The sequence below is a fragment of the Sinohyriopsis cumingii genome, chromosome 5, assembly GCF_028554795.1.
Source record: "Sinohyriopsis cumingii isolate HCF-2022 chromosome 5, ASM2855479v2, whole genome shotgun sequence".
Classification (NCBI taxonomy): domain Eukaryota; kingdom Metazoa; phylum Mollusca; class Bivalvia; order Unionida; family Unionidae; genus Sinohyriopsis; species Sinohyriopsis cumingii.
The window spans coordinates 12,741,346-12,767,450 of NC_142965.1; the positions used below are offsets into that span (position 1 = coordinate 12,741,346).

At 35.5% G+C, this 26,105-nt stretch overlaps 1 protein-coding gene across 1 annotated transcript in view; it reads right to left on the minus strand.

Annotated features, from left to right (window-relative positions):
* The window catches only part of LOC149798647 (low-density lipoprotein receptor-related protein 6-like), a 97,586-nt gene extending 84,334 nt beyond the window's left edge, over window positions 1-13,252 (minus strand). The window contains exon 1 of the mRNA XM_089957483.1: window positions 12,901-13,252. Coding sequence (XP_089813609.1) covers window positions 12,901-13,000 — 100 coding nt within the window. The 5' untranslated portion in view covers window positions 13,001-13,252. The remainder of the gene's footprint in view (window positions 1-12,900) is intronic.
* Window positions 13,253-26,105: the final 12,853 nt, after the last annotated feature.

Consider the following 26,105-nt stretch of genomic DNA (forward strand, 5'->3'; position numbering starts at 1 on the left):
CTTATCAATGGATTCATCAGCTTTTGCGAAGTTTCTTCGAAGTCTTGTAAACGCGCCCACGTGAACATCATACTTTGCCCGCAACGTGGTTAGTTTACCGTCAATGGTGTCAACATATTGTTTGTTTGCGGCATCTTCGGGACCTTCCGGATCTTTTAACACAGTTATTTTGTTACCGTTCATGCTGAGTTCACCTGTCATTGTATCGCCGGTCTTCGCTACACGTTCCCCTGCGACTTTTCGTGCATCATCTCGCAGCATCGCAATTGATATCGACGAATCTCTGATTCTGCCGCTGTCAGTGAATACAATGATGTTGTCCGTGACAGCTCCAATAACCCTGCGAATTATGTCATTCCACTTAATGTTACTGGTTCTTAGCTTGCCGTGCCTGTCCTGAAAAATAACAACCTCATCTGGGTCTATCCCGGTCAGATTTAAAAGATCATCAATTTCATCTTTGGTCGCATAGTTTGATAAATCCATTTCTTTTTTTTCTTCCTTTGTTCTGCTTGATCTTCCGTAAATATCAGCCATTATTAGTTATGGGGTTGTTTAAATTTGGAAATCACATCTGTGGTGTATTCATGCACGACTTTGTGAGGAGAACTCGCTGATTTTGAAATTGCATCAAGAACATTTAATACTTCACGACCGCATATCGGAGGATCAGTTAGTGTTTGTGTTGGTAACGTTGAATACCAAACTTTACCTGACCCTGTCTTTGACAGGGGGATGTTTTTTGTGTATCGAAGAAACTCAACTGGCGGTGCTAAACCGTACGAGTCAAAATAGATAATTCCACGTGGATCGATCGCGTAAGCAACCCAGTGAGGTCCTGGACCGTTTTTGTTGTCGAGATTAATAATACCGGTTTCTGGATTATTCGGTCGTGCTGGTAACTGATCTCGCATAAAGACGCCTCTAAAATTCCTTATACGTAATTGTTCAACAGCATCAAGCAAATCAAAATTTGACATCGGTGTAAAAACACTTAGAACCTTTTTGGGTACCATGACGCCGGAGTTCCTGGAAGTCTTAGACCGGATCCCCCCCTTTTTTGTATCCTTTTCCGACTGTTTTCTTAAGTGCCATTCCTGCTGCGGTTCCAACTGGTCCTAACGCTGCTACCTTTGCCGCTGCTACTGCTGCTGGTGCTAGTGTTGCGGCAAGTATTGGAATAAGTGGAAATATTCCACCGGTTTTAACCATATCTTTGACCGCGGCCGGAGAGAGATCAAGTCGAACTCCAGTCGTTGATTGCTTCGCGCTATTGAAATGTTTTAGTTGGGTTTTAGTCAATGACAGCTTGTTTGGACCACCCGCTAGCTGATCGTGTTTTAGTGTTATTGATGTCCCACATGTGCTCGCGTTTTTCGATTGTAATTTCTTCGCCTGACCAGGAGTCAGAGTGACATTAACATGACTGTATGACATTTTATTTAATACGAGATTGATCTAATTGTTTACACGTTGCTGCTAGCAATGTTACATATTCTCCACCGGAGCATTGATGACTCTCATTCGTCCACCAACACCTTCAAGTAGCATTGCTTTATCGGAAAGTATGACAGCCATCGCTCTAAAACCACCAGGAATTGCAGGTGGACCAGCAACTGTAGCGGGAAACTCACCAACGTTAGCCTTGAAGTGTATATCAACGACCGATTGTTTGGTTAGATCAAGATGTTCCAGCGAAAAGTAATAAATCGGATACAACGTTGTGAAATCCAACTGTGATATCTGCAAGCCGGTATCAATATTTTGATCACGTCCCATAAATGTCATCAGACGATGATACGCACGTGCAACTTGTTTATTTTCAAAATCTGTCACTATATCCTCAGATGGTTCTTGATGTCCGTTTATTCGCAGCGAAACTTCAGAGACATTAAGTTTGTCAAATATCATATGCGAACGTGTTTGATTATTCACTCTCGCATTAGCCTGGAGTGCAACGAAAATATGTCGTGGTGCTGAAACTCCTTGTTGTGATGCTATGTGCCACGTGAATTGCCCAGCACCGGCACCTTGAATGAAATCTGTAGACACTGTTAACCATGATAACAATGATTTACCACCTGTGTCCATGAAAGAGAGTAACCGTTGCTCTTCAGCTAACGATGGGGACATTACTGGCATCCACAACGCAAGCTTGAATAATATTACTTTACCAGCATTAACAGCAGGATCATCACCTTCTCGCCAGATAGCGTCGTTATCATCACCTTTTCTAACAAGTACAACTGTATGCTTGGCTCCAAAAATAACCTTTTTGACACCTCTGCAAAATCCAAAGATGTGAGACAGCGGAATTGCACATGAAAATCTTCTGCGATTATCTTTTAACATTAATTTACGTGTAGCAAAACCAAGATTGTACTCGGGACTAGGCCTTAATATTGAAAACGCATCACCTGGTCTATCCACAAATCCAGCTGGTTGTGGGTCCACAGCAGTGTTTCGTGCTGTTTGTACCGGAATAGCAGATCTGTGTTCAGGATGATCAGCATTATCCTTAGCAAACATCATAGTCGGACCAGCTCATCTAGTGTAATCATCTGAGTATCGTGCTAATCCCACGATTGTTGTAGCAACATCAACATTATCCTGAATTATCTCAATTTCCTTTCCATCGATGTTGTATGAAGCACTTCTGAATAGCGCCATGATGCCATTATTAACAAGACCAACTCGGAAATTAGCTCCGTATGGTGTATTAAGGGGAACATCTGTTACAATTTCACCCGTGACTTCAAGGAATGCTTCAGCGGGTAAGAAATATCTACTTGTATGATGCACTTGTAATTCAATTCGTCCGCGTTGATTGGGTGATCTTGCTTCATAAGAATAATACTGATAATCGCGCACAGACTCATCTTTAAGTATTGGTGCATCCATATCGAACGCTGGATCTGATATTCGTTTGAACATTTTATATAAATTATCGACGTCTAAAACGAAGACCACTTCCTGATATCAGACTTGTATTTATTTGTTCGGGTTGTTGAGTTACAGGAGTTGTGAGTTTTTGATTTGCGGCCTGATTTATTACTTTACTGACATCCGCGGGCATAGTTTCAGTGCTCGGTAATTTTACTGGTGGTGGTTTAACCGCTTTTGGTCTGCGTGCTAACCATGACAGTCTATCCCTGACTGACGTAAATGCTTTTCCGGCAAGATTACCAGCAGTTCCAATAGCTTTATCCTTAACAACATCAATAGCCTTCATCGCCAATTGTTTTGCAATCGGTAACGCCTTGGGGGCCATTCTTCTAAACAAACCAGTAACAATATCACCGAGACCATCTCCGTATGTTGCTTGATAGACCGGTAATCGTGAATTTACTACTCTGACTGGAATGGGTTGAGCGTTGTGTATAATCATGTTATTCAATTGCTGTTTCTCTAACTAAAATTACTGTGACCTTCAGTCGCTGTAGTAACCGTCTGCGAGTTCATTAATAAGTTCACGGTAGATATGAGTATCCATGATACCACGTTGAAATAGTCGCTGACAGATATCTACGGCTTCATTAATTATTTCTGGTGAGTTATTTCCGGCTCGTTTTCCTCCGATGAGAACTTCTAACCGTAATACATCATTGATGATATTATCGGGGCAGGGAATAAAACCCGATCCAGTTTTAGGTTCCAGCGCCCCAAGATCTTCAAGAACATCTCTTTCTTCCGGAACCTCTTCTACTTCTAGAGCAGAGTAATATGACGCTGGTCTCTCATTTTTAGGTCTTCCACGTCGTTTAGGTTGTTGTTGTTCAGGCAGTGGTTGTTGTTCAGGCAGTGGTTGATGTTCAGGCAGTGGTTGATGTTTCTGTGCTGTAACTTTCTTTCGCCCGCTTTTCGCTTGTTTCGCTTGTTTTTCTGCTTCTTTTTTATCTTTTAATTCTTTATTATACCCAATTATACCTGTTTTTATAAAATTATAAGTATTATCATCTTTAGATATTCGGGAAAGACCTCGATTTATTTTATACACATAATCAGCCCACTCATCTTGAGACATACATTTAGCAGCTTCTGGTTTTAGAAAATTACGTCTGCGATGAAAATTATCAACAATCCAGACAGAAAACTGCTTAAGATCCTCTACGTCACTCAGTGGAATATTTCTTATTTCGTTGATGCCATCTTCGGTAAATTTTTTAATAAATGTTTCCTTGACAGTTGCAAGTGGACCTACTGCACCTGGATCAGCTGCGGCTGCTACTTGTTGTTCACTAAGTTGTTCTATTGTTTGAAGCAAACCTTGCTCTGGTTTTCCACCCTCAATTGCAACCTCCTCAGGAGTTCTTCCTTTGATAGCAGTTAAAACCTTTCCAGTGACTGCAGTGATAGGTTTAAATAATTCCCCTGTGGTCTCTGCGAAACCTTCCTGAATTTGCTGTCTCAATTGTAATTTTTCTCTGACACTATCTCGCACAGGAAGAATTTTTTTTTATTGCTTCTAGTCGCTTTCGAGCTAGTCTAGCAGAATGTGCTTCTCCAATGTTAGCCATTATTGTTAACTTAAATTTTTAATTCCACTGATACACTATTTAGTTAAAAAATATTCTCGCTGAGAGCAGCAGAGAGACTGAGCCCTCAATTGTTTCGTCGACACCACCCCCAGTCAAGAAATATTTTTTATAGTGAATTATCTTTGTCGAAATAACTTCTCTTGGTCAGCAGAGAAGAGTTATTAATCATAGTTTTCTGAATAGAGGGTTTATTTTGTGAAATAAGACCTTTCTATAAAATACTCTTGATAAGGGTTCTGTTAGGACGAAATAGTTCCTGGGCTCAGTCTCTCTGCTGCTTATGACCTTAATGATTTTAAGAACACTTAGTGTTTTATTAACGTTACTAACACAAAGAAAACGTAACTGTAATGTTAATTATAATGAAAATTTTTATCTACCTGTGTCAGGAGACAATTTTGAAAACAAAAAGTAAAAGAATGAAAAATTAGGATAGAAAGCGAAAATTCGTTATCAAGCAAATACGTTATTGTCTAAAGATATTTCAATAGGAACTATACAGTTGTTGAAAACTGGACGGAACACTTTTGCTTAACAAGAGCAAGAAATCCACAGCTCACTCACCATGCGTTTAAAATGTAATGTTTTGTCTGAATTCGTGAACTGTCACTTTACGTACGGAAAATAGGGTCGCTTCAGGGTAATTAAACATTGACTATCTAAAGAACTATCAGTAATTAAACAATGCCAATAACCGGTGTTGAATGTAAAATACAAAATGTGTATACAACTAACATTAGTTACGAAAGAATTCCTTTAATTTTTGGAATTTGTGTTAAATAATGATTTGTGTTGAGTGAGCATGCGCATTGCATGAGTGGTATTAAATAAAAAACATTCTACATATTACTACATTCTACAACAAAGTACTAAATAAGTGAACGTCATTGCATCCCTCACGGTACTACCATGCATCTCAACACACTAACGTAGTCTGATTATCCAATTTCTGATTATAAAATGCCAGTTTGCAAGGTTTGGAAGCTCTGCTCGTTTAAAAAGTCTGACATGACAGCGGATTGATTCATCGGTGCACTGGCATGCATTACCTGGATAAATTCCTTGAGTACTCTGACGAGTAGTTCGGTAGTGTTCCACAACTTTTGTTAACACGTTGGAGGTAATAAACAAATTGACACTAATAAAGTCAGACACGTGTGTCTTGTTTGCCTGATATTTTCCATCGCAAACTTATCCATACAAAACTCTCTTGATAGTCCAACTATTTTTGTGGTCTCTGCAAGTTTCCTCTCATCCAAACTTTATTATTTTCTCTGGAGTCGGGTTCAAGATAGTAAATTCACATTTCATCACGTTTGACAATCATTCGAACGTCTCTGGTCACAATTTTCATGCTTGTGTAGCAGCTACTTTTCCAAATGCAACCCGAATCTGTTTCTGATTAGGCGCCAACACATGTGGGAGTCAACTTGCAAAAACAAGCCTCGAATGATTCTTAAGTGTATTAAGAAGAGCTGAGGATAATATAAGTATGTTCCACTGTGTATTGAGCATCTTCGTCAATTGATCTCACGCAATCTGCCACTTCCCGCTCACTAATCTCAGAAAACGCTCTTTTTGAATGGGAGTGGGGGATGGGATGGAGTTAATAGCCTACAATACGCGAGCTTCTTTAAAGCTCAGAAAAAACATCGGTTATATGAAACATACTTAGATCTTTTCAAATAGAAACAAACCGTGTGCCTGTATGGGTAACTGTGTAATGAGATGAGAATCAATTACAGCGTCGACATGCGAGTGCCTGCTACGCACGAATGTCAATACCATCAACTTTGTAGCATCATTTGTTGGCGATGTTTGCCTAGTCGGTATGGTAAAGAGTTTGGTGCTTACTGGTAAGGCGATGGGTGTAACCTGTGAATTCTGATTCGAATCTCTTTAGACTACGAATTGAAATTCTCCAACTTGTATGATAATATTATGTATTCATAAAAGTCATGCACAAACACACAGACACATATCGTGTGTTTATTTTGGATTAAATGTATCATTGTCTCAAAGGATGGTGGAGGTATGTGTTTGAATATATAGTTCTCCACTCTTTATTGGGTCTTTTCGCTGGCCCTTTGTGCACGTTTGATATATAATAGGCCGTAAACGTTCCTCGATATAGTGGACAAACCTTTTCTATCATATCTCAGTGACGGATGGATTTCTGTTATGATGATGAAGAGACATAGTCATGATCGGTGCGCTGCACATGCACGTATATAACAATATTCTCTTCAAATACAAAAGCCTAACTAACAATTTATACACGCTTGAATTTTAAAAGGTTTTTCTCAGGGAATTCACCTAAAGAATAATATTTCCGTTAAACAATTACAGGCTAGAAATGTTAACGCCAAATTAAAAATCAAATCTACTTTTGTTTTAAGACACAACAACAAAAACAATAACTGCATACCGTGATTTTTAACATATAGAACCTTTGTAGTGGGCGAAACTCACAGGGACGAAATTTGGCATCTTTTGCGATTACCCACGGTAAATAATTGGTTCGCAAAAATTTCTTCTGAAAACAAATCCGGATAAGAAACTATATTAATCCAAGAATTTTTTTTTTTTAAATCCACGATAAATTGCTGTAGATTGGTAGGTGTATACTATTGATTCCTGAGTGTCAGAAGATTACGCGACTCGGGCGACTTGACATGCGACAAGTCAGCTTTAATCCTTTGGTGATGTAACAGTTAACGATATCGCCGAGAACCAAGAACATTCAGTTACTAGATAGCTTTATGACATCAGAAGTAATCTGATTCCTAGCACTTTAGATATGAATATGCATTATACAGAGAATGACTCAACCAATGGTGAAAGGTCCGTGGATGGCAAATCAGAAATCAGTACAACATTAAGATTTAGAATAGATCACCAAGCGTCAGCTACAAGAACATATATGAAAATAGTCTCTCTCTCTCTCTCTCTCTCTCTCGGGAAAAGAAGGCCACGAATAAAGTCACTTCAGTTATAACCCATTATAAAGGCGATAAGACTTACAGCTAGTAAAACTCGTGTATCAGATACAGAGGCCGTTGACCAACCGGGTACAACTTCTGCCCCGACGAAGCGAACAACAATTTGAAAAAACACAACTATGTATTTCGCGGGGCTTTCGTTAGACACCGAGAATTCGCATATGTTTGCAAATATTAGCATAAAAATAACACTGAAGAATAGGTCAAACAAAAATAAATCCATTAGTCCTAACAAACAAATGCCTGGATCATTACACTTGTAAGGCTTAAAAGAGATTATTGTATCATAAAGTGTTTTGTTGTACAAACAATGTGACATTTCGTGTGTATACGAACGAAACGCTTATACTATAGATACAACCAATCTTCAATAAAATGACTTTTTTCACTCAAGGTAAGAGATAAAATATAATGGTAAAATGAGGTACATGTAGAGTTGTCTGTCTCGCGTTATGCAAATAAGTCCAGACTGATTGAGATTATTGTTTTTTATCAAGCTCAATAAGGTTCTCTTTAACATTTTTGGAAATCCTAGTTTTGATGCAGTGTATGTGCCGATGACATATTCTCGCTTGCATAACCTAGAATTAAACTTGATGTGTTTGAAATAACAATAATTAATATGCATATTTCAGAAAAATACGTCCTTGTTATTGGTGAAATCTATTTTATAACTCACCTTAAACAAGCATGATTGTTTCGCACGTCAGCTTGATTTTGATAGTACTGTCGGTGACTATTTTAATATGTAATCTGCAAGTGATCATTCTACTCATGCGAATTATTGCAGATCGCAGGATACTGTGATCAACAATGAAGGTAACATACTTGAAATGTGAAAATGTTTTAAATTTATATAATGAATGGCAAGTGTGGAGAGAATATGAACATTGTACGAAAACATTTCCTAATACCTTTGTTATGAATTATTTATAGTTTCGGCAAATGTTGTATATAATATCAATGGGCATATCCTATCAGACAGACAGACAGATAGACAGACAGAGACAGACAGAGGCAGAGATTTATTTATTTTTTTATTTATATGTGATTTTGTGTAACCTGTATGCTGCTCTCGATATACACCGCCGGAAAACTTTCTTAGAAACTATTTTGAAAGTTAATACAATCACAATAGTATAACTATTGTAATATTTTAGATACTAAGCTAAGCCGGATGCAACTTTAAGTTTTTATTCATTGGATATAAAGATCAGGACAAAATATATCCGAAAAAGATAATAATAACCTATTTTCAGCAAACCAATAATGGTTTAAATAAAGCAATAATCAAAGATATATGTCAAACAATACATTGACATTTCACTTTTTGAGCACAAGAAAGAAAACCATTTAGAAGTATTTGAAGGTAAGTTAAAAAATTAAATCTTACGTTGATCACAAGCACTGTATTTTATTTAAATATCACACAGCACGGAAATGTATCTTCTAGTTTGAACAATACAGAATATGGATCCATCATTATGGACGTAAACTAATCTAAACGAGGCAGCAAAGAGTTTGAAGAGAACAGGAATCACTAAAATTATAATTACATTCGTATAACGCCACTAAAATTAAAGTCACATTAAAATTTAAAAAAGCTAAACAAATGACAAATCGATCAACGGCATGATACCCCAGTGCTAGACATCACTATAAACTGCCACACTGCATACATCGTAGCGGTATGACTGAACAATTGTTAAAGCTACGTTTAAAATCCAAATCACACACACACCACTATCATTAAATGCTGGAATGTTGAGGGAGAATTTTGCTTACCTAATGGCATTACTTTGTGTTTGTAGAGTCCATCTAGAGTTGTAAAGGCCTAAATCTCTTTTGCTCTTTCCATAAGTATCAATACGTTAGAATCAGGGGTGCTAGAACTGAAATTCTTTTAAAGCTCTTTTATAATCTTTAATATGACAAAGAGCCGTACTCTGAAAAACACAGATCCTAAGGGCGCTATATTTATATGTATTCGATTATTTACGGAATATATTAAATATATTTATATATCAAAGAACCGTACTGTGAAAAGGTCAGAATCCCAGAATAAATAATTTAATTTATCATTTCTTTTATTTAATTTTATGTACAAAACCTATTACAACTTTCAATGAGAAAGAGAGGTAGAATAAAAATGTTGAGCAAAACTGATACTTCATGACTTATGTTACGAGTATATGCTCTAAAATAAGTAACAGAAAAGAGTGAAGACAATAAGCTTTGTACAGTTAAACAAATACTTTTTTTCCCCTAAAACACAAAGTGAAAAATGATAAAAAGAACTTACGGTATTGCGAATTAGATCCAAAAATAATCCAAGAATTAAAGACACAAGTCCTAGTAATAAGAAGTCCTAATAAAACTCAGTTCATGTCCCGAAGAGATCCAAAATTGAAGGCGATGACGTGTCTGTTATAGCCCACGAATTACTGATGTGTCAATAGTTTCTTGTTGAATCACAGAAATATTATTCCAGGTTTGAAATCAGCATAAATTCCAGTGAATGTCTTTATCCAAGAATTTTATCAGAGCAATTTTGTATTTCCAGAGAAAATAATCACTTGAATTCAATAATTTGAAGAAAATAAAATGTAGTCCAAACTGGTCACACCATAATACAACTTAAAGTACTAGATGTTAAGGCACGACTGGTAAAATCGTCACAATCACAAGATAGTATAGTTCTCTGCTTGACTTCAGGTCACAATTAGCATTTTCTAAAAGCAACCATTATCTAATGGAAAATAACCTTCTAGAATGATCTAATGAACCTTGTTTATTTACAACATAATCGCCTATAAAATTAACTTAGGAATCTCCAAAGCCATGACCATGATCAACATATTTACCACTTCTTGTTCATCTGAATAATACTTATGTTAATAATTTCATATACATAGAGAATAAGGAAGCTATTATTAGTTGTTTACGTAAATGAAATAAAACAAATGTAAAAAAGTCAATCAGGTCAAGCAGAAATGAACTCAATTTTGGATAAGGTCAGGTCAAGCAAACAATGTTACATTGCAATAACATGTAATGAAATATAAAAAAAATTAAAACTAACAAGCAAAAAATTACATTAAATATGCATAACACTTATGTATGTAGAAAACAGACGAAGAATAAAAAAGATAAGAAATAAAGGGCCATGAAATAGCGACTCCTCGTGGTGTGGCTTGGATACATATAGATAAATGAAAGTAAGTATTCCATTACTTTTCAGCTCGTTTTTTATTAATTGATCCAAATGAATCAGAACACTCTTATTCAGAACTTAAAATCAGATGTACGAACGATAACTCTGTCGTCATTGTAAGGGATTAGGTAATAAGCTGAAGCCATTTCTTGGAGTTTTGAATTTTCAGTTTTTGGGATATTTAAGACTAAATTCAGTGACGTTAATAAAATGTGTCTTTTTTCAAGTCTTGGGGTGTCATGGTGCGTCTTAGGATGATTAGTTGCAAACAAATGTGCTAATTCAACCTGAAACAAGTAGAAACAAGATATGTATAGTCTGTTATCTGAAGTTTCAGCGGTGTGCTGTCAGTCGGAACACCTTCGGCTCTTTCTGAATCACGCCAGATAACTTCGTCTGTTTGAAATAGACTGGGAGGTAATCATTGTGATACTTCCTAAATTGGTCAGTTTGTGACGGACGAAAATTCGACGAGATGGGCAAAGACAACATCCTCTTTAAATGATTGGTGTTGAAACAACATTGGACGAAGATCTAACAATTATCGCACTACCTGGTCATTCCATTTTTCGAGTTTGAAACCTGTGTATGCGTATATGAAGAAATCGTCCGGTTTCAATAGTTGCAAACTATTGCTTACGTTGCTACTTGTAATTACAGGCAATACAAACCGCGGGCTTGTGGGTAATTTAAACTATTCATTATTTATGAGGTCGTTTCTAACATGCGGCTTTAAACGCAAGCGACATTCCTCTTGAGTTTGATATGCGCCGACATTTGTTGGAATACAAGAAATTTAATCTGATCAAAAATAGATGGTTGGACAACTTTTCCAAGACATCGGCAAACATGTGCCTTGATTAAAACACGTTTGACTATTATTTGTACAAACTCAATTGCTGTATGCATAAATTACATAAAAATACATATAAACATGAGGTTTTCTAAACATATTAAAACTTATACTCGGAGCTGTTCCGATGTATGTGTTACTGGTGGAGGAAGAACCCGGGAAAACACCGGTAAGACCCACCGACCAACGGGAAGCTACTGACAAGCTTTCTCATATACCCACATTGACTGAGCCCGAGACTCGAACCCATGCGGACATGGTGAGATATCAGTGATCGGTACTGGTGACCGCATTAGGCCACTTGGCCACCCGTGGAACGTTCGCGTTTGCCCACCTATGTATGTATGTATGTATGTATGTATGTATGTATGTATGTATGTATGTATGTATGTATGTATGTATGCAATAGTTTTTATGGGATCTTAAATTCATATGATTTTAAGAAATTGTTTAAACTACACAGCAAATAAACAAGAGATGTGGTGATGCTGCCTGAAAGATAGATAACCTGTAGCATGTTTGAGACAAATAAAAGAATAAATAAATAAGCATGAAAATGGAAGAAAAAATCTGAAAATAGAAGCCCTTACGCATGGCCTCACGAGCTTTTGAAGTCTACGGCTGTACAATATTCCAGGCTTTTTAAAATGAACCCATTGGTTTAATGGTGATACTTCCTTTCTTATTTATTATGCTTTAAGCCACACATGCACGTGTTACTGTGATAAATTAATTGACAACAAAACATACGTGAAAGTGGATAATTGCAGAGAGAAAAATCTATGATTTTCAGTATGCGTATATATATAAATAAATAAATAAATAATATATATATATATATATATATATATATATATATATATATATATATATATATATATATATATATATATATAAATATGTGTGTGTGTGTGTGTGTGTGTGTGTGTGTGTGATTTTTAACGTAGCTGAAAAACTTTTTCAGTCATATCACAACGATGTCTGCTGTATGGCAATTTATAGTGTTATCTAACACCAGTGATATCTCGAACATGTAGCATCATGTCCCACCCAGCTACATTATCATGAAACCAGGCCAACCAGCCCTTACACTAACTATTAATGCTGAACGTTTAGTGAGGCATCTGAAAGTATCAATTTTAAAAGTTTTTTTGCATGACTCGGTCAGGGATTTAACCAGTGACCTCCCGTTTCTGAGGTGGACGCTCTAACAACTTAGGCAACCGGAGCGGTCTGCAGTATGTATGTCATTGTCCTTAAAAGAGGAGAAAGAGAGAGAACTTACATACTTACGTGCACAATATACGTATGTTGAGTATGTCAAGAATAAAAACAGAAGTCTCCGTTCCAACATTTTCATTAATGTGAATTTGTCACCAAATATTCCATTCATATATATTATCCCATAATCCTTGTTCCGGTATTACTGTACTTAAATAAGTCTTTCACAGTACTGATCTGACTGAATGAAGATAAACGATGTACCCGTTTTTCCCGAAGTCAGTAATGCATGCAATATACAGCCGAACTAAGGTCGAATCCGTGATATAAAACTAGAGACGCTTAAGAAATAAGTAAATAACATTCTACGTATCTGATATACTTCTAAAAATTTTATGTGTATAAATAATTTATGTCTCACTGGAGAACGTTGTTTAATTAGAGTATGCAAACTATGTATAAAATATATTCAGGTGTTTCGGCATGGCTACAGACGGTAGTACATTGCATTCATTGGTTACAACTAAAACTTCCTTGTTAATAATATGGTCTAGCTAGCTTAAACAGGTTTTAAAAATTTTCAGACCAAATATAGAGAGTTTGCAGGTTTGTTCAATATAAAAGCGATATGCTTAATATTATGGACATTGTAATTGCCTTGAATGATAACTATCATTTATCTTAAAATAGTTATCTCGATATGTTCAGATCAGCTATAGTTGGTAATGCAGATACAGTGTCTATATAGCCATTACTGAAGACATGTTGCATGAGCCGCACATGCTGCACGTGTAGCTCTGGAGCAAACTAACCTACCATGCCTTGCCAGCATATCAATTTCAGTCTAGATAGCACGGAAAATAGGTGTTTTCTTCACTCTTAGTATATGTGTCCTTATTTCTAATTATCATGTTGTATTGATTTCTTATTTTCACATTAATATGTACACGTATATATATAAAGAATACAAATCATATGGCGAATAACAATCCTTTCAAGTGCACTGGGTCCAGCAAGGGATCACGTGTGTCAGGGATTGATTGCCTTGCCAGCATATCAGTTACATTGGTTACAACTAAAGTATATATATATATATATATATATATATATATATATATATATATATATATATATATATATATATATATATATATATATATATATTAGACAGTGGGTCGAATTTATTTGGCAGTTTGATCATTACAGTTTCTTATTAGGCATACGAGGATATTCCTGGACTAGTCATTTTATAAACAAAAGCGCCTAAGGAACACCATGATGGCTTAGAGTGAGCATGCATTCCGAAAGCTGCTATCAGACACGAGAGAGCACTAAAGTTACTATAAATTATTCACTAATTTTCACTGAATTCTACATTTAGGCTCAACTATATGTTAAAGTGATCGACTTGGAAAGGTAGCTAACCTTTGGAATGTATAATCATAGTAATACATTTTATGGAGTTCTAAATGTATAGATGTGTAAAGCTGGCAGTTTGAAGACCGATACTTCTCCCTCTGAGTCCCTCACCTTTGTCTGTGTGGGTTAGAATATCGGGCTCAATCAATGTCGGTGTGTGAGAAAGTTTGCAGTAGTTTCTCGTGGGTAGGTGGCTCTTACCGGGGTTTTCCAGGGTTCTTCCTCCACCATTTATACTGGCCGCCGTGTAAAGCCTATCTTGCTCTGAGAAATGGCATTAACCCGCACCCCTTCCCAAAATACCCCTCCCCGATAAAAACTAAAATCCACAAAAACAAAACGAACAAAAGCAACCAGCAAGTCTGAGACTTATAGCTTCGTTTGTTTCGCTTTACTCCTCGTTCCTCTCATCGACTGCATAACTGTTGTGTAACAATCTCCACTGTCTGATTCTGTAAATCTAAACAGTCCCCGTACTGCCTCAACACTTCAAAGGACATGAAGTATGTATAAAATCATGTTAAAAATAAACCCTGATTAGAAATAAATTCTACCAGCAGAGACAACTTTAAGATAAAAAGCTGCTATTAACTAGACAATTTCAGTTGCTTAGATAAAGTGCAACAAAATTAAACAACAAAACCACCAAAAAAAAAGATCTGCGCCTTTATCTAGAAACGAAAAACAAAATTGGAGATGAACGCCGCCGGACACAGTAAGACTAAGAATAAGAACTGAAGATTACTACTACTCCATGGTATTAAACAGTTTTAAAAAACCCAACTAGTTTAGCAATATTCAACAAATAATGTCATTCTTAATGAAAGAATTTCAAGAGGAGCTTACAATATTGTTAATTAAATCCCAAAGAATTATAAAATTCTATCACGTGTGTCGTTCCGAACGAATTCCAGTCTTGAACGAACTGATGTATCAATAGTCCTTTATATCGCTACTGTTTTTACAATATGGCAGCTTATTGCGATGTCTAGCACTGGGGCATCATGAACGCTATCTTCTTAATGCTGAGCCCCTAGCGGGGCAACTGTTTGTACCATTTTTTTAATAAGTCATTAGAATGATTCAGCCGGGGTTTGAACCCGCGACCTCCCGCATCCGAGGCGGACGCTCTAACCACTTAGGCCATTGCAGAGAGAGAGAGAGAGAGAGAGAGAGAGCGTACAAGTTTAGTCATTTAGAATATGTATAAATAAAAGAGAATATTGTCAAAATATTTCGCTACAATGTAGGAATGTACATGCTATAATAATGGTATTAGTTTTGCCTGATTAAAGTTTTGATCAGTCACCGCTAATGGAATGTTTTAATCACATTTAGAAACAAGTTCTTAATATCCAAGCTCATTTTTGTCAGCAATATCTGGGATACATAAAATCACTAAAGTATAAAGAGTTAGTGAAGATTGGACAAAAGAATGTTTATTAAAAATTAGTTTTACGTACTACTAGTATAATTCGAAATCACATAATTGCTCAGGGTATTTCTTTTGACGCATATTTGTGATAAAGTTTTGCTTTAACTTATGCATCTCTCTAAAGATATGTAATTGCCTCGTGTCGCACGAATTTTGCCCGGCTGACAAATGTATTCCAGGGTTTATATACATAATAAAACCTCCAATTCTCGATTCGTTGACAGGTATTGTTAGCTGCAAAGATATTTATCTGACATTACATGGTAAGGTCCACTACTCCTGTGTTCATTGATTGCTGACCAATGAACGTCATATTCAGGTCAGTGATATAGTGTCTAAATATTCATACATTGGGCAGCGTATACGGCATGGCTGTTCTGTTAGGTTTTGTCGGTTTTGACTAGTACTGGTTGCCACTGATACATATTATATGCATTTAGAACAAAAACTAAGACAGAAGGCACATATTCATTGTCATGTGATAGAGTTCTTGTCTAAATGAGAGGCTTCCAAGCGAACATATGATTGGGACAGCGGGTGAAACGGTTTTATGACAAAATCGTGCAAGTATCTGATGCTAAAAAGAATCCCCAATCCCTCCACTCAGTACTTGTTAACTCACCCAAATTGTAAACAGAATCATTTAAATTAAATCCTTTTAATAAATAAATTCCAGCCCGAACACAACATTAATACAACTGATTCTGCTCAGGTCTTTCACTACGAATGAATAATTTCAAAATAAACGAGCTTATATAGTCCTCTACTTGACATCATGTCACAATTAGCATCCCCCCCCAACCCCCCCACAACAAAACAAACCCTATTACCATATGCAAAATTTATTCTCTAAAGTTCCAAGTGTTTCCAAGATAAAATCTTAGTTTTAATTAGGAGGTCTGTTACTAAAATTATAATATAAAATGTGGTATACAACATGCAGACCCGGCATTTCATGGGGAATTTACAAAGGTCTGAACTCGGATTGAAATAAACATGTTGGTTACAAAACTAAAATCAATGATTCAAGTCAGGTAGAAAATGAACTTGACTTTGGACATTAAATGGTATGGATATTTATATTTTGCACTTGACTTTGGACAAAGTCAAGTCCAAAATATAAATATCCATACCATTTTATGAATAAAAAAGTTAACAAACAATGCACATTAAATATACATAACAATTGTTATTGCACGAATAACTCTCCCGAAGGAGATGAAAATCCCGAATAATCAGCAACATACATCGCAAATCTTTATAAAATATCCTGCAAACGGATGATAGATAGAAAATGTCTATAAGGATTTATTTCCTCAGTGACAAGATTATGCGACTCAAACAACTCATCTCAGCAAAGAACGTGCTGAACAGACAATACATCTGTAATGCTTACGTTGATATCATTTTTAACGTTAACTCTTAGATCGCTGAAAACCCCATTGCTAGCGAGATGTTCAACAGTAGAAGTAATTTGAACTATGGCACTTCAAATATTGATATGGATGGTACGGAGAATCTCAACCAATGATGACAGTTCCACAGATGTCAAATCAGAAAGCAGCACATCAGCAAGATCCCGAAGCTATCATTAGTAGTCAACCTGACCTGACCAAAACGAGTAACGATTTGACCAATACAACTTACATAGAAGAATGCGAAATTAAATGTGAGTCACTTCATGTCCTTAAAAAGTAGATCATTAACTCCTGAATTATGTGATTTTGTACTAAATGTGTAACATCGCACGCATAGATGATGTAATTTTCAATCATACCCATAAAAGGATTCGAGACGTCTTTTATTGTTGGAATGATGGTAAATCTAGATTAAATTCACATGTGAAATCAGGCTGGAAATCGGCGTTCAACTGACCCAAGGATAAAGTAGGAAAATAGTTCCTTGTATTTGGTGTTTGAGTTGTAGTTTGTATTTATTGTAGTTAAGTACTGACGTTGCATTACGGAAATCTAACAAGGAGAAACCATGCAGTTGTGATGTTGCCATGCAATTGTGAAGCTGTTATGCAAATGTGAAGGTGGGATATTTTGTGGTCATTGACTCTTTAAACGAAATCATTTTTAGTATTGTCTCATTATTTGAACGTTCAGTTAACAACGATCGTTGTCGAGAAGTCCTTCAAAATAAGGGGAAAACAAGGGATTTCGAGCCGAACCCACGCGGGTATGGTTTTGCTTGCTAATAATAATAATACATACATACATACATACATACATACATACCCCGTTATGTAACTATAGTTCAGAATGATTACACAATTTTGTTCAAACTTAATAAATCTATTTTCGATAATGACGAAGATGCTGATTTTTTGATGCTATGTTTATGTTTCTGCTGTCATCAGTAATAAAGGTAGAAGAAGGCTTTCAATTTTTAAAAGTAATACTCTTTTTTTTTTAATGACCTATCTAGCGAGGAAAGGAACATTGGTACAGCAACATTTTAGCAATATATTACAAAACTTTAAAAATTGTTTATACAAAACTCACAAAAAGCATTCCTATCTACATGCAAATTTTTCATAAATTTTAAATGGATGGATTTTCCATTTCGAAATGAGAAGAGGAAACCCGCAAAAGTCTTGGGATATACTCTGTGACCTATGATCAACTCGAAGTGGGGATCAAGTTCCATTATTTTATTGTATGTGTGGTTTTTCTTTTCTTCAAGAAAAGAGTGAGTCACTCATTTCTTCTGCTAATTTTACATTAGACTAAATTCGAGTAAGCCGAGGGAAATACTCTCCATAAAAGCAAATAAACAATAATGATTTTATCGAGATGAGTTATAATACTATGAGTGCATTTGCATGACTAATATTATGAGTGTATTTGCATGACTAATATTATGAGTGTATTTGCATGACTAATACTATTAGTGTGTTTGAACGAATTATGAGTGCATTAGCATGACTAATATTATGAGCGTATTTGCATGACTAAAACTATTAGTGTGCTTGAATGACTAATATCATGAGTGTATTTGCATAACTAATATTATGAGTGTTATTAGCATGACTAATACTATTAGTGTGTTTGAATGACTAATATTATGACTGTTTGCATGACGAATACTATTAGTGCATTTGCATGACTAATACTATGAGTGCATTTGCATGACTAATATTATGAGTGTATTTGCATGACTAATACTATTTCTTTGCATGACAAATATTAATAGCGTATTTGCATGACTAATACTATTATTGTGTTTGAATGATTAATATTATGAGTGTGGTTGCATGACTAATATTATGCGTGTATTTGCATGACTAATACTATGCAAGTATTTGCATGACTAATACTATGAGTGTATTTGCATGACTAACATGATGAGTGTAATTAAATGACCAATACTATGAGTGTACTAACATGACCAATACTATGAGTGTACTTACATGACCAATAATATGAGTTTACTTACATGACCAAAACTATGAGCGTACTTGCATGAGCAATACTATGAGAGTACTTACATAATCAATACTATGAGCGTACTTACATGACAAATACTATGAGTGTACTTACATGGCCAATACTATGAGTGTACTAACATGACCAATACTATGAGTGTACTTACATGACCAATACTATGAGTGTACTAACATGACCAATACCATAAGTGTACTTACATGACCAATACTATGAGTTTACTTACATAACCAATACTATGAGCGTACTAACATGACCAATACTATGAGTGTACTTACATAACCAATACTTTAATTGTACTTACATAACCAATACTATGAGTGTACTTATATGACCAATAATATGAGCGTACTTGCATGAGCAATACTATGAGCGTACTTACATAACCAATACTATGAGCGTACTTACATGACCAATACTATGAGTGTACTAACATGACCAATACCATAAGTGTACTTACATGACCAATACTATGAGTTTACTTACATAACCAATACTATAAGTGTACTTACATAACCAATACTATGAGTGTATTTACATGACTAATACCACGAGTGTACTTACATGACCAATACTATGAGTGTACTTACATGAGCAATACTATGAGTGTACTAACATGACCAATACCATAAGTGTACTTACATGACCAATACTATGAGTTTACTTACATAACCAATACTATGAGCGTACTAACATGACCAATACTATGAGTGTACTTACATAACCAATACTTTAATTGTACTTACATAACCAATACTATGAGTGTACTTATATGACCAATAATATGAGCGTACTTGCATGAGCAATACTATGAGCGTACTTACATAACCAATACTATGAGCGTACTTACATGACCAATACTATGAGTGTACTAACATGACCAATACCATAAGTGTACTTACATGACCAATACTATGAGTTTACTTACATAACCAATACTATAAGTGTACTTACATAACCAATACTATGAGTGTATTTACATGACTAATACCACGAGTGTACTTACATGACCAATACTATGAGTGTACTTACATGAGCAATACTATGAGTGTACTAACATGACCAATACCATAAGTGTACTTACATGACCAATACTATGAGTTTACTTACATAACCAATACTATAAGTGTACTTACATAACCAATACTATGAGTGTATTTACATGACTAATACCACGAGTGTACTTACATAACCAATACTATGAGCGTACTTACATGACCAATACTATGAGTGTACTAACATGACCAATACCATAAGTGTACTTACATGACCAATACTATGAGTTTACTTACATAACCAATACTATAAGTGTACTTACATAACCAATACTATGAGTGTATTTACATGACTAATACCACGAGTGTACTTACATGACTAATACCACGAGTGTACTTACATGACCAATACTATGAGAGTACTTACATGAGCAATACTACGAGTGTACCTACATAATCAATACTATGAGTGTATTTACATGACTAATACCACGAGTGTACTTACATGACCAATACTATGAGTGTACTTGTATGACCAATACTATGAGTGTACTTACATAACCAATACTATGAGCGTACTTACATAACCAATGCTATGAGTGTACTTACATGACCAATCCTATGAGAGTACTTACATGACAAATACTATGACTGTACTTACATGACCAGCACGATGAGTGTACTTACATGACCAATACTATGAGTGTACTTACATGACCTATATTATGAGTGTACTTCCATGACCAATGCTATGAGTGTATTTACATGACCAACACGATGAGTGTACCTACATGACCAATACTATGAGTGTACTAACATGACCAATACTATGAGTGTACTTACATAACCAATACTATGAGTGTACTTACATGACCAATTCTATGAATGTACTTACATGACAAATATTATGAGTCTACATCCATGACCAATGCTATGAGTGTATATACATGACCAACACGATGAGTGTACTTACATGACCAATACTATGAGTGTACTTAAATGACAAATATTATGAGTCTACATCCATGACCAATGCTATGAGTGTATATACATGACCAACACGATGAGTGTACTTACATGACCAATACTATGAGTGTACTAACATGCCCAATACTATGAGTGTACTTACATAACCAATACTATGAGTGTACTTGCCTGACCAATACTATGAGAGTACTTATATGACAAATACTATGAGTGTACTTACATGACCAATACGATGAGTGTACTTACATGACCAATACTATGAGTGTACTTACATGACCTATATTATGAGTGTACTTCCATGACCAATGCTATGAGTGTATTTACATGACTAACACGATGAGTGTACTTACATGACCAATACTATGAGTGTACTTACATAACCAATACTATGAGTGTACTTACATGACCAATTCTATGAATGTACTTACATGACCAACACGATGAGTGTACTTACATGACCAATACTATGAGTGTACGTACATGACCAATACTATGAGTGTACTTACATAACCAATACTATGAGTGTACTTGCATGACCAATACTATGAGAGTACTAACATGACAAATACTATGAGTGTACTTACATGACCAACACGATGAGTGTACTTACATGACCAATCCTATGAGAGAACTTACATGACAAATACTATGAGTGTACTTACATGACCAACACGATGAGTGTACTTACATGACCAATACTATGAGTGTACTTACATGACCAATATTATAAGTGTACTTACATGACCAATCCTATGAGAGTACTTACATGACAAATACTATGAGTGTACTTACATGACCAACACCATGAGTGTACTTACATGACCAATACTATAAGTGTACTTACATGACCAATCCTATGAGAGTACTTACATGACAAATACTATGAGTGTATTTACATGACTAACACGATGAGTGTACTTACACGACCAATACTATGAGTGTACTTACATGATCAGTACTATGAGTGTACTTACATGACCAATCCTATGAGAGTATTTACATGACAAATACTATGAGTGTACTTACATGACCAACACGATGAGTGTACTAACATGACCAATGTTATGAGTGTACTAACATGACCAATACTATGAGTGTACTAACATGACCAATACTATGAGTGTACTTACATGACCAATACTATGAGTGTACTAACATGAGCAATACTATGAGTGTACTTACATGACCAATACTATGAGTGTACTAACATGACCAATACTATGAGTGTACTTACATGACCAATACTATGAGCGTACTTGCATGAGCAATACTATGAATGTACTTACATAACCAATACTATGAGCGTACTTACATGACCAATACTATGAGCGTACTTACATGACCAATACTATGAGTGTACTAACATGACCAATACTATAAGTGTACTTACATGACCAATACTATGAGTTTACTTACATGACCAATACTATGAGCGTACTTACATGACCAATACTATGAGTGTACTAACATGACCAATACTATGAGTGTACTTACATGACCAATACTATGAGTTTACTTACATAACCAATACTATAAGTGTACTTACATGACCGATACTATGAGTGTACTTACATGACCAATACTATGAATGTACTTACATAACCAATATTATGAGTGTACTTATATGACCAATACTATGAGCGTACTTGCATGAGCAATACTATGAATGTACTTACATAACCAATACTATGAGCGTACTTACATGACCAATACTATGAGAGTACTTACATGACCAATACTATGAGTGTAGTAACATGACCAATACTATAAGTGTACTTACATGACCAATACTATGAGTTTACTTACATAACCAATGCTATAAGTGTACTTACATGACCGATACTATGAGTGTACTTACATAACCAATGCTATGAGTGTACTTACATGACCAATACTATGAGCGTACTTACATGACCAATACTATGAGTGTACTAACATGACCAATACTATAAGTGTACTTACATGACCAATACTATGAGTTTACTTACATAACCAATACTATGAGCGTACTTGCATGAGCAATACTATGAATGTACTTACATAACCAATATTATGAGTGTACTTATATGACCAATACTATGAGCGTACTTGCATGAGCAATACTATGAATGTACTTACATAGCCAATACTATGAGTGTACTTGCATGAGCAATACTATGAGTGTACTTACATGACCAATACTATGAGTGTACTAACATGACCAATACTATAAGTGTACTTACATGACCAATACTATGAGTTTACTTACATAACCAATACTATAAGTGTACTTACATGACCGATACTATGAGTGTACTTACATGACCGATACTATGAGTGTACTTACATGACCAATACTATGAGTGTACTAACATGAGCAATACTATGAGTGTACTTACATGACCAATACTATGAGTTTACTTACATGACCAATACTATGAGTGTATTTACATGACCAATACTACGCGTGTACTTACATGACCGATACTATGAGTGTACTTACATGACCAATACTATGAGTGTACTTACATGACCAATACTATGAGTTTACTTACATAACCGATACTATGAGTGTACTTACATGACCGATACTATGAGTGTACTTACATGACCAATACTATGAGTGTACTAACATGAGCAATACTATGAGTGTACTTACATGACCAACGCGATGAGTGTACTTCCATGACCAATACTATGAGTGCATTTACATGACTAACACGATGAGTGTACTTACATGACCAATACTATGAGTGTACTTACATGACCAACACGATGAGTGTACTTACATGACCAATATTATGAGTCTACTTCCATGACCAATACTATGAGTGTATATACATGACGAACACGATGAGTGTACTTACATGACCAATACTATGAGTGTACTTACATGACCAATACTATGAGTGTACTTACATAACCAATACTATGAGTGTACTTGCATGACCAATACTATGAGAGTACTTACATGACAAATTCTATGAGTGTACTTACATGACCAACTCGATGAGTGTACTTACATGACCAATACTATGAGTGTACTTACATGACCAAAATTATGAGTGTACTTCCATGACCAATACTTTGAGTGTATTTACATGACTAACACGATGAGTATACTTACATGACCAATACTATGAGTGTACTTAGATAACCAATACTATGAGTGTACTTACATGACCAATGCTGTGAGTGTGCTTACATGACCAATAATATGAGTGTACTTACATGACCAATACTATGAGAGTACTTACATGACCAATACAATGAGTGTAAATACATGACCAACGCGATGAGTGTTTTTGCATGACCAATACTATTAGTGTATTTGCATGACTAATATCATGAGTGTATTTGCATGAACAATACTATGAGTGCAATTGCACGATTAATACTACGAATGCATTTGCACGACTGATGTACAGACAAATTTGTTTAAAGAACGACAGTTCTAGTTTATGTTACTCTGTGTTGCATGGTTCATTTCTGCATATGTTAACCCATCGTACGAATTGTTACTGATATGCTATTGTATCTAAACTTACCAAAGTAATTTTACAAAATGCCCATGAAAGCTACGTTTGCTGTTTTCATATTCTATAGATATGCCACTTTATATTCTTAGTGTTCATTATACATTTTGAATCTAAGAGTATTTATAATACACTTCTAAAAATGTTTAACAGACGTCAAACTTTCATTGAAAGCAATAGTATACTTTTATCACATGGCATAGATCCATTATGATTCTGTTTAATTTAGAAGTTGCATAGTTTAGAATATGTTACCTTGTGCATTGAATTTAGTATTTCATGAATCTCTAGTTTCTTCTGACCTTTACGAGTTGCATACAAATGTATGACCTTTACGAGTTGCATACAAAGCAAACACATGTCAATTATCTCCTTCTCCATCGTTTGCATTTATTTATCTGTCATTGATCAATTAATATATCATCAATAAGGACACTCTTAGTCTGAATATTCTTTGCCACATTAAATGCAATTTCCGTTTTCTACCTGCGAGTTACGTCATATATATTACACAAATAAGGCCGAGCTGTGTTGTATTAAAGGTGTATCGCAAGCACTACAATCGCCGATTCTTTTCAAAAGGTTATGGTGCACATGAAAACTGTGTTAAATAAATACAGCATTCTATATCGCACCACATGACATGTATAGGCATTTTTTAAAGATTACGTCGTGCATCAAGGTTACTATGACTATACACTTCACTGACTCCAAACCGATGACTCCAAATAACTGAACAATGGGCGCTTTAGGAAAAAGTGTCATGACGTTATTGCGTTATATCCAGGTATCAGCAGAGGTACAAGTCAATGATTAATGTAGCGGAGAGTTAGACATGGCCACCGCGTTGCGAAAGTATTGAAAGACGAGTTGACAGAGTAATTGGCACAACATAACTATGATTTGATGTTTCTATCGTCGCCAATATTATCATCGTCATAAGCATCATCATTATAATGATATTTCTGAGCAAACTATCAGTGATGTCAGGGACCGACTATTTAATTTTCCAAGGGCTTTACGTTTTAATTTTTGGCGAGTGGGGTGGGATGTGACCCTCAAATAGCGCGAGAAAAAGTACTCATTGTTAAGATTCTTGAAAAATAGAAGTCCGTCATATTATGTTGGCTTTTTATCTTCAGCTAAAGGAAAAACACAATATCATCATCTGATAATTAAATAGTCGGTCTCTAACTCTCGGAACTGAGACAAAATAGAGTGAACACTTATTCCTTTACGGAGTTTACTAGTTTAAATAGAAAGAAAAAGAATGTAATTCTTTTCAACTTTCCTATTGGATGGTGATTTAGAACGGGATGTTTTAAGAGTTGTCAGTTTCATTTCTAAGCTATATGGCGATTTGAAAACTGTCCGCTTCACAGGTGAAGGGGTGTGACAGGAGTTAAGGTAGATTTGTTTTCATCCCTAAAATAAATCTGTCATAGGACAATAAATATTTAAGTTGAGTTGGCAT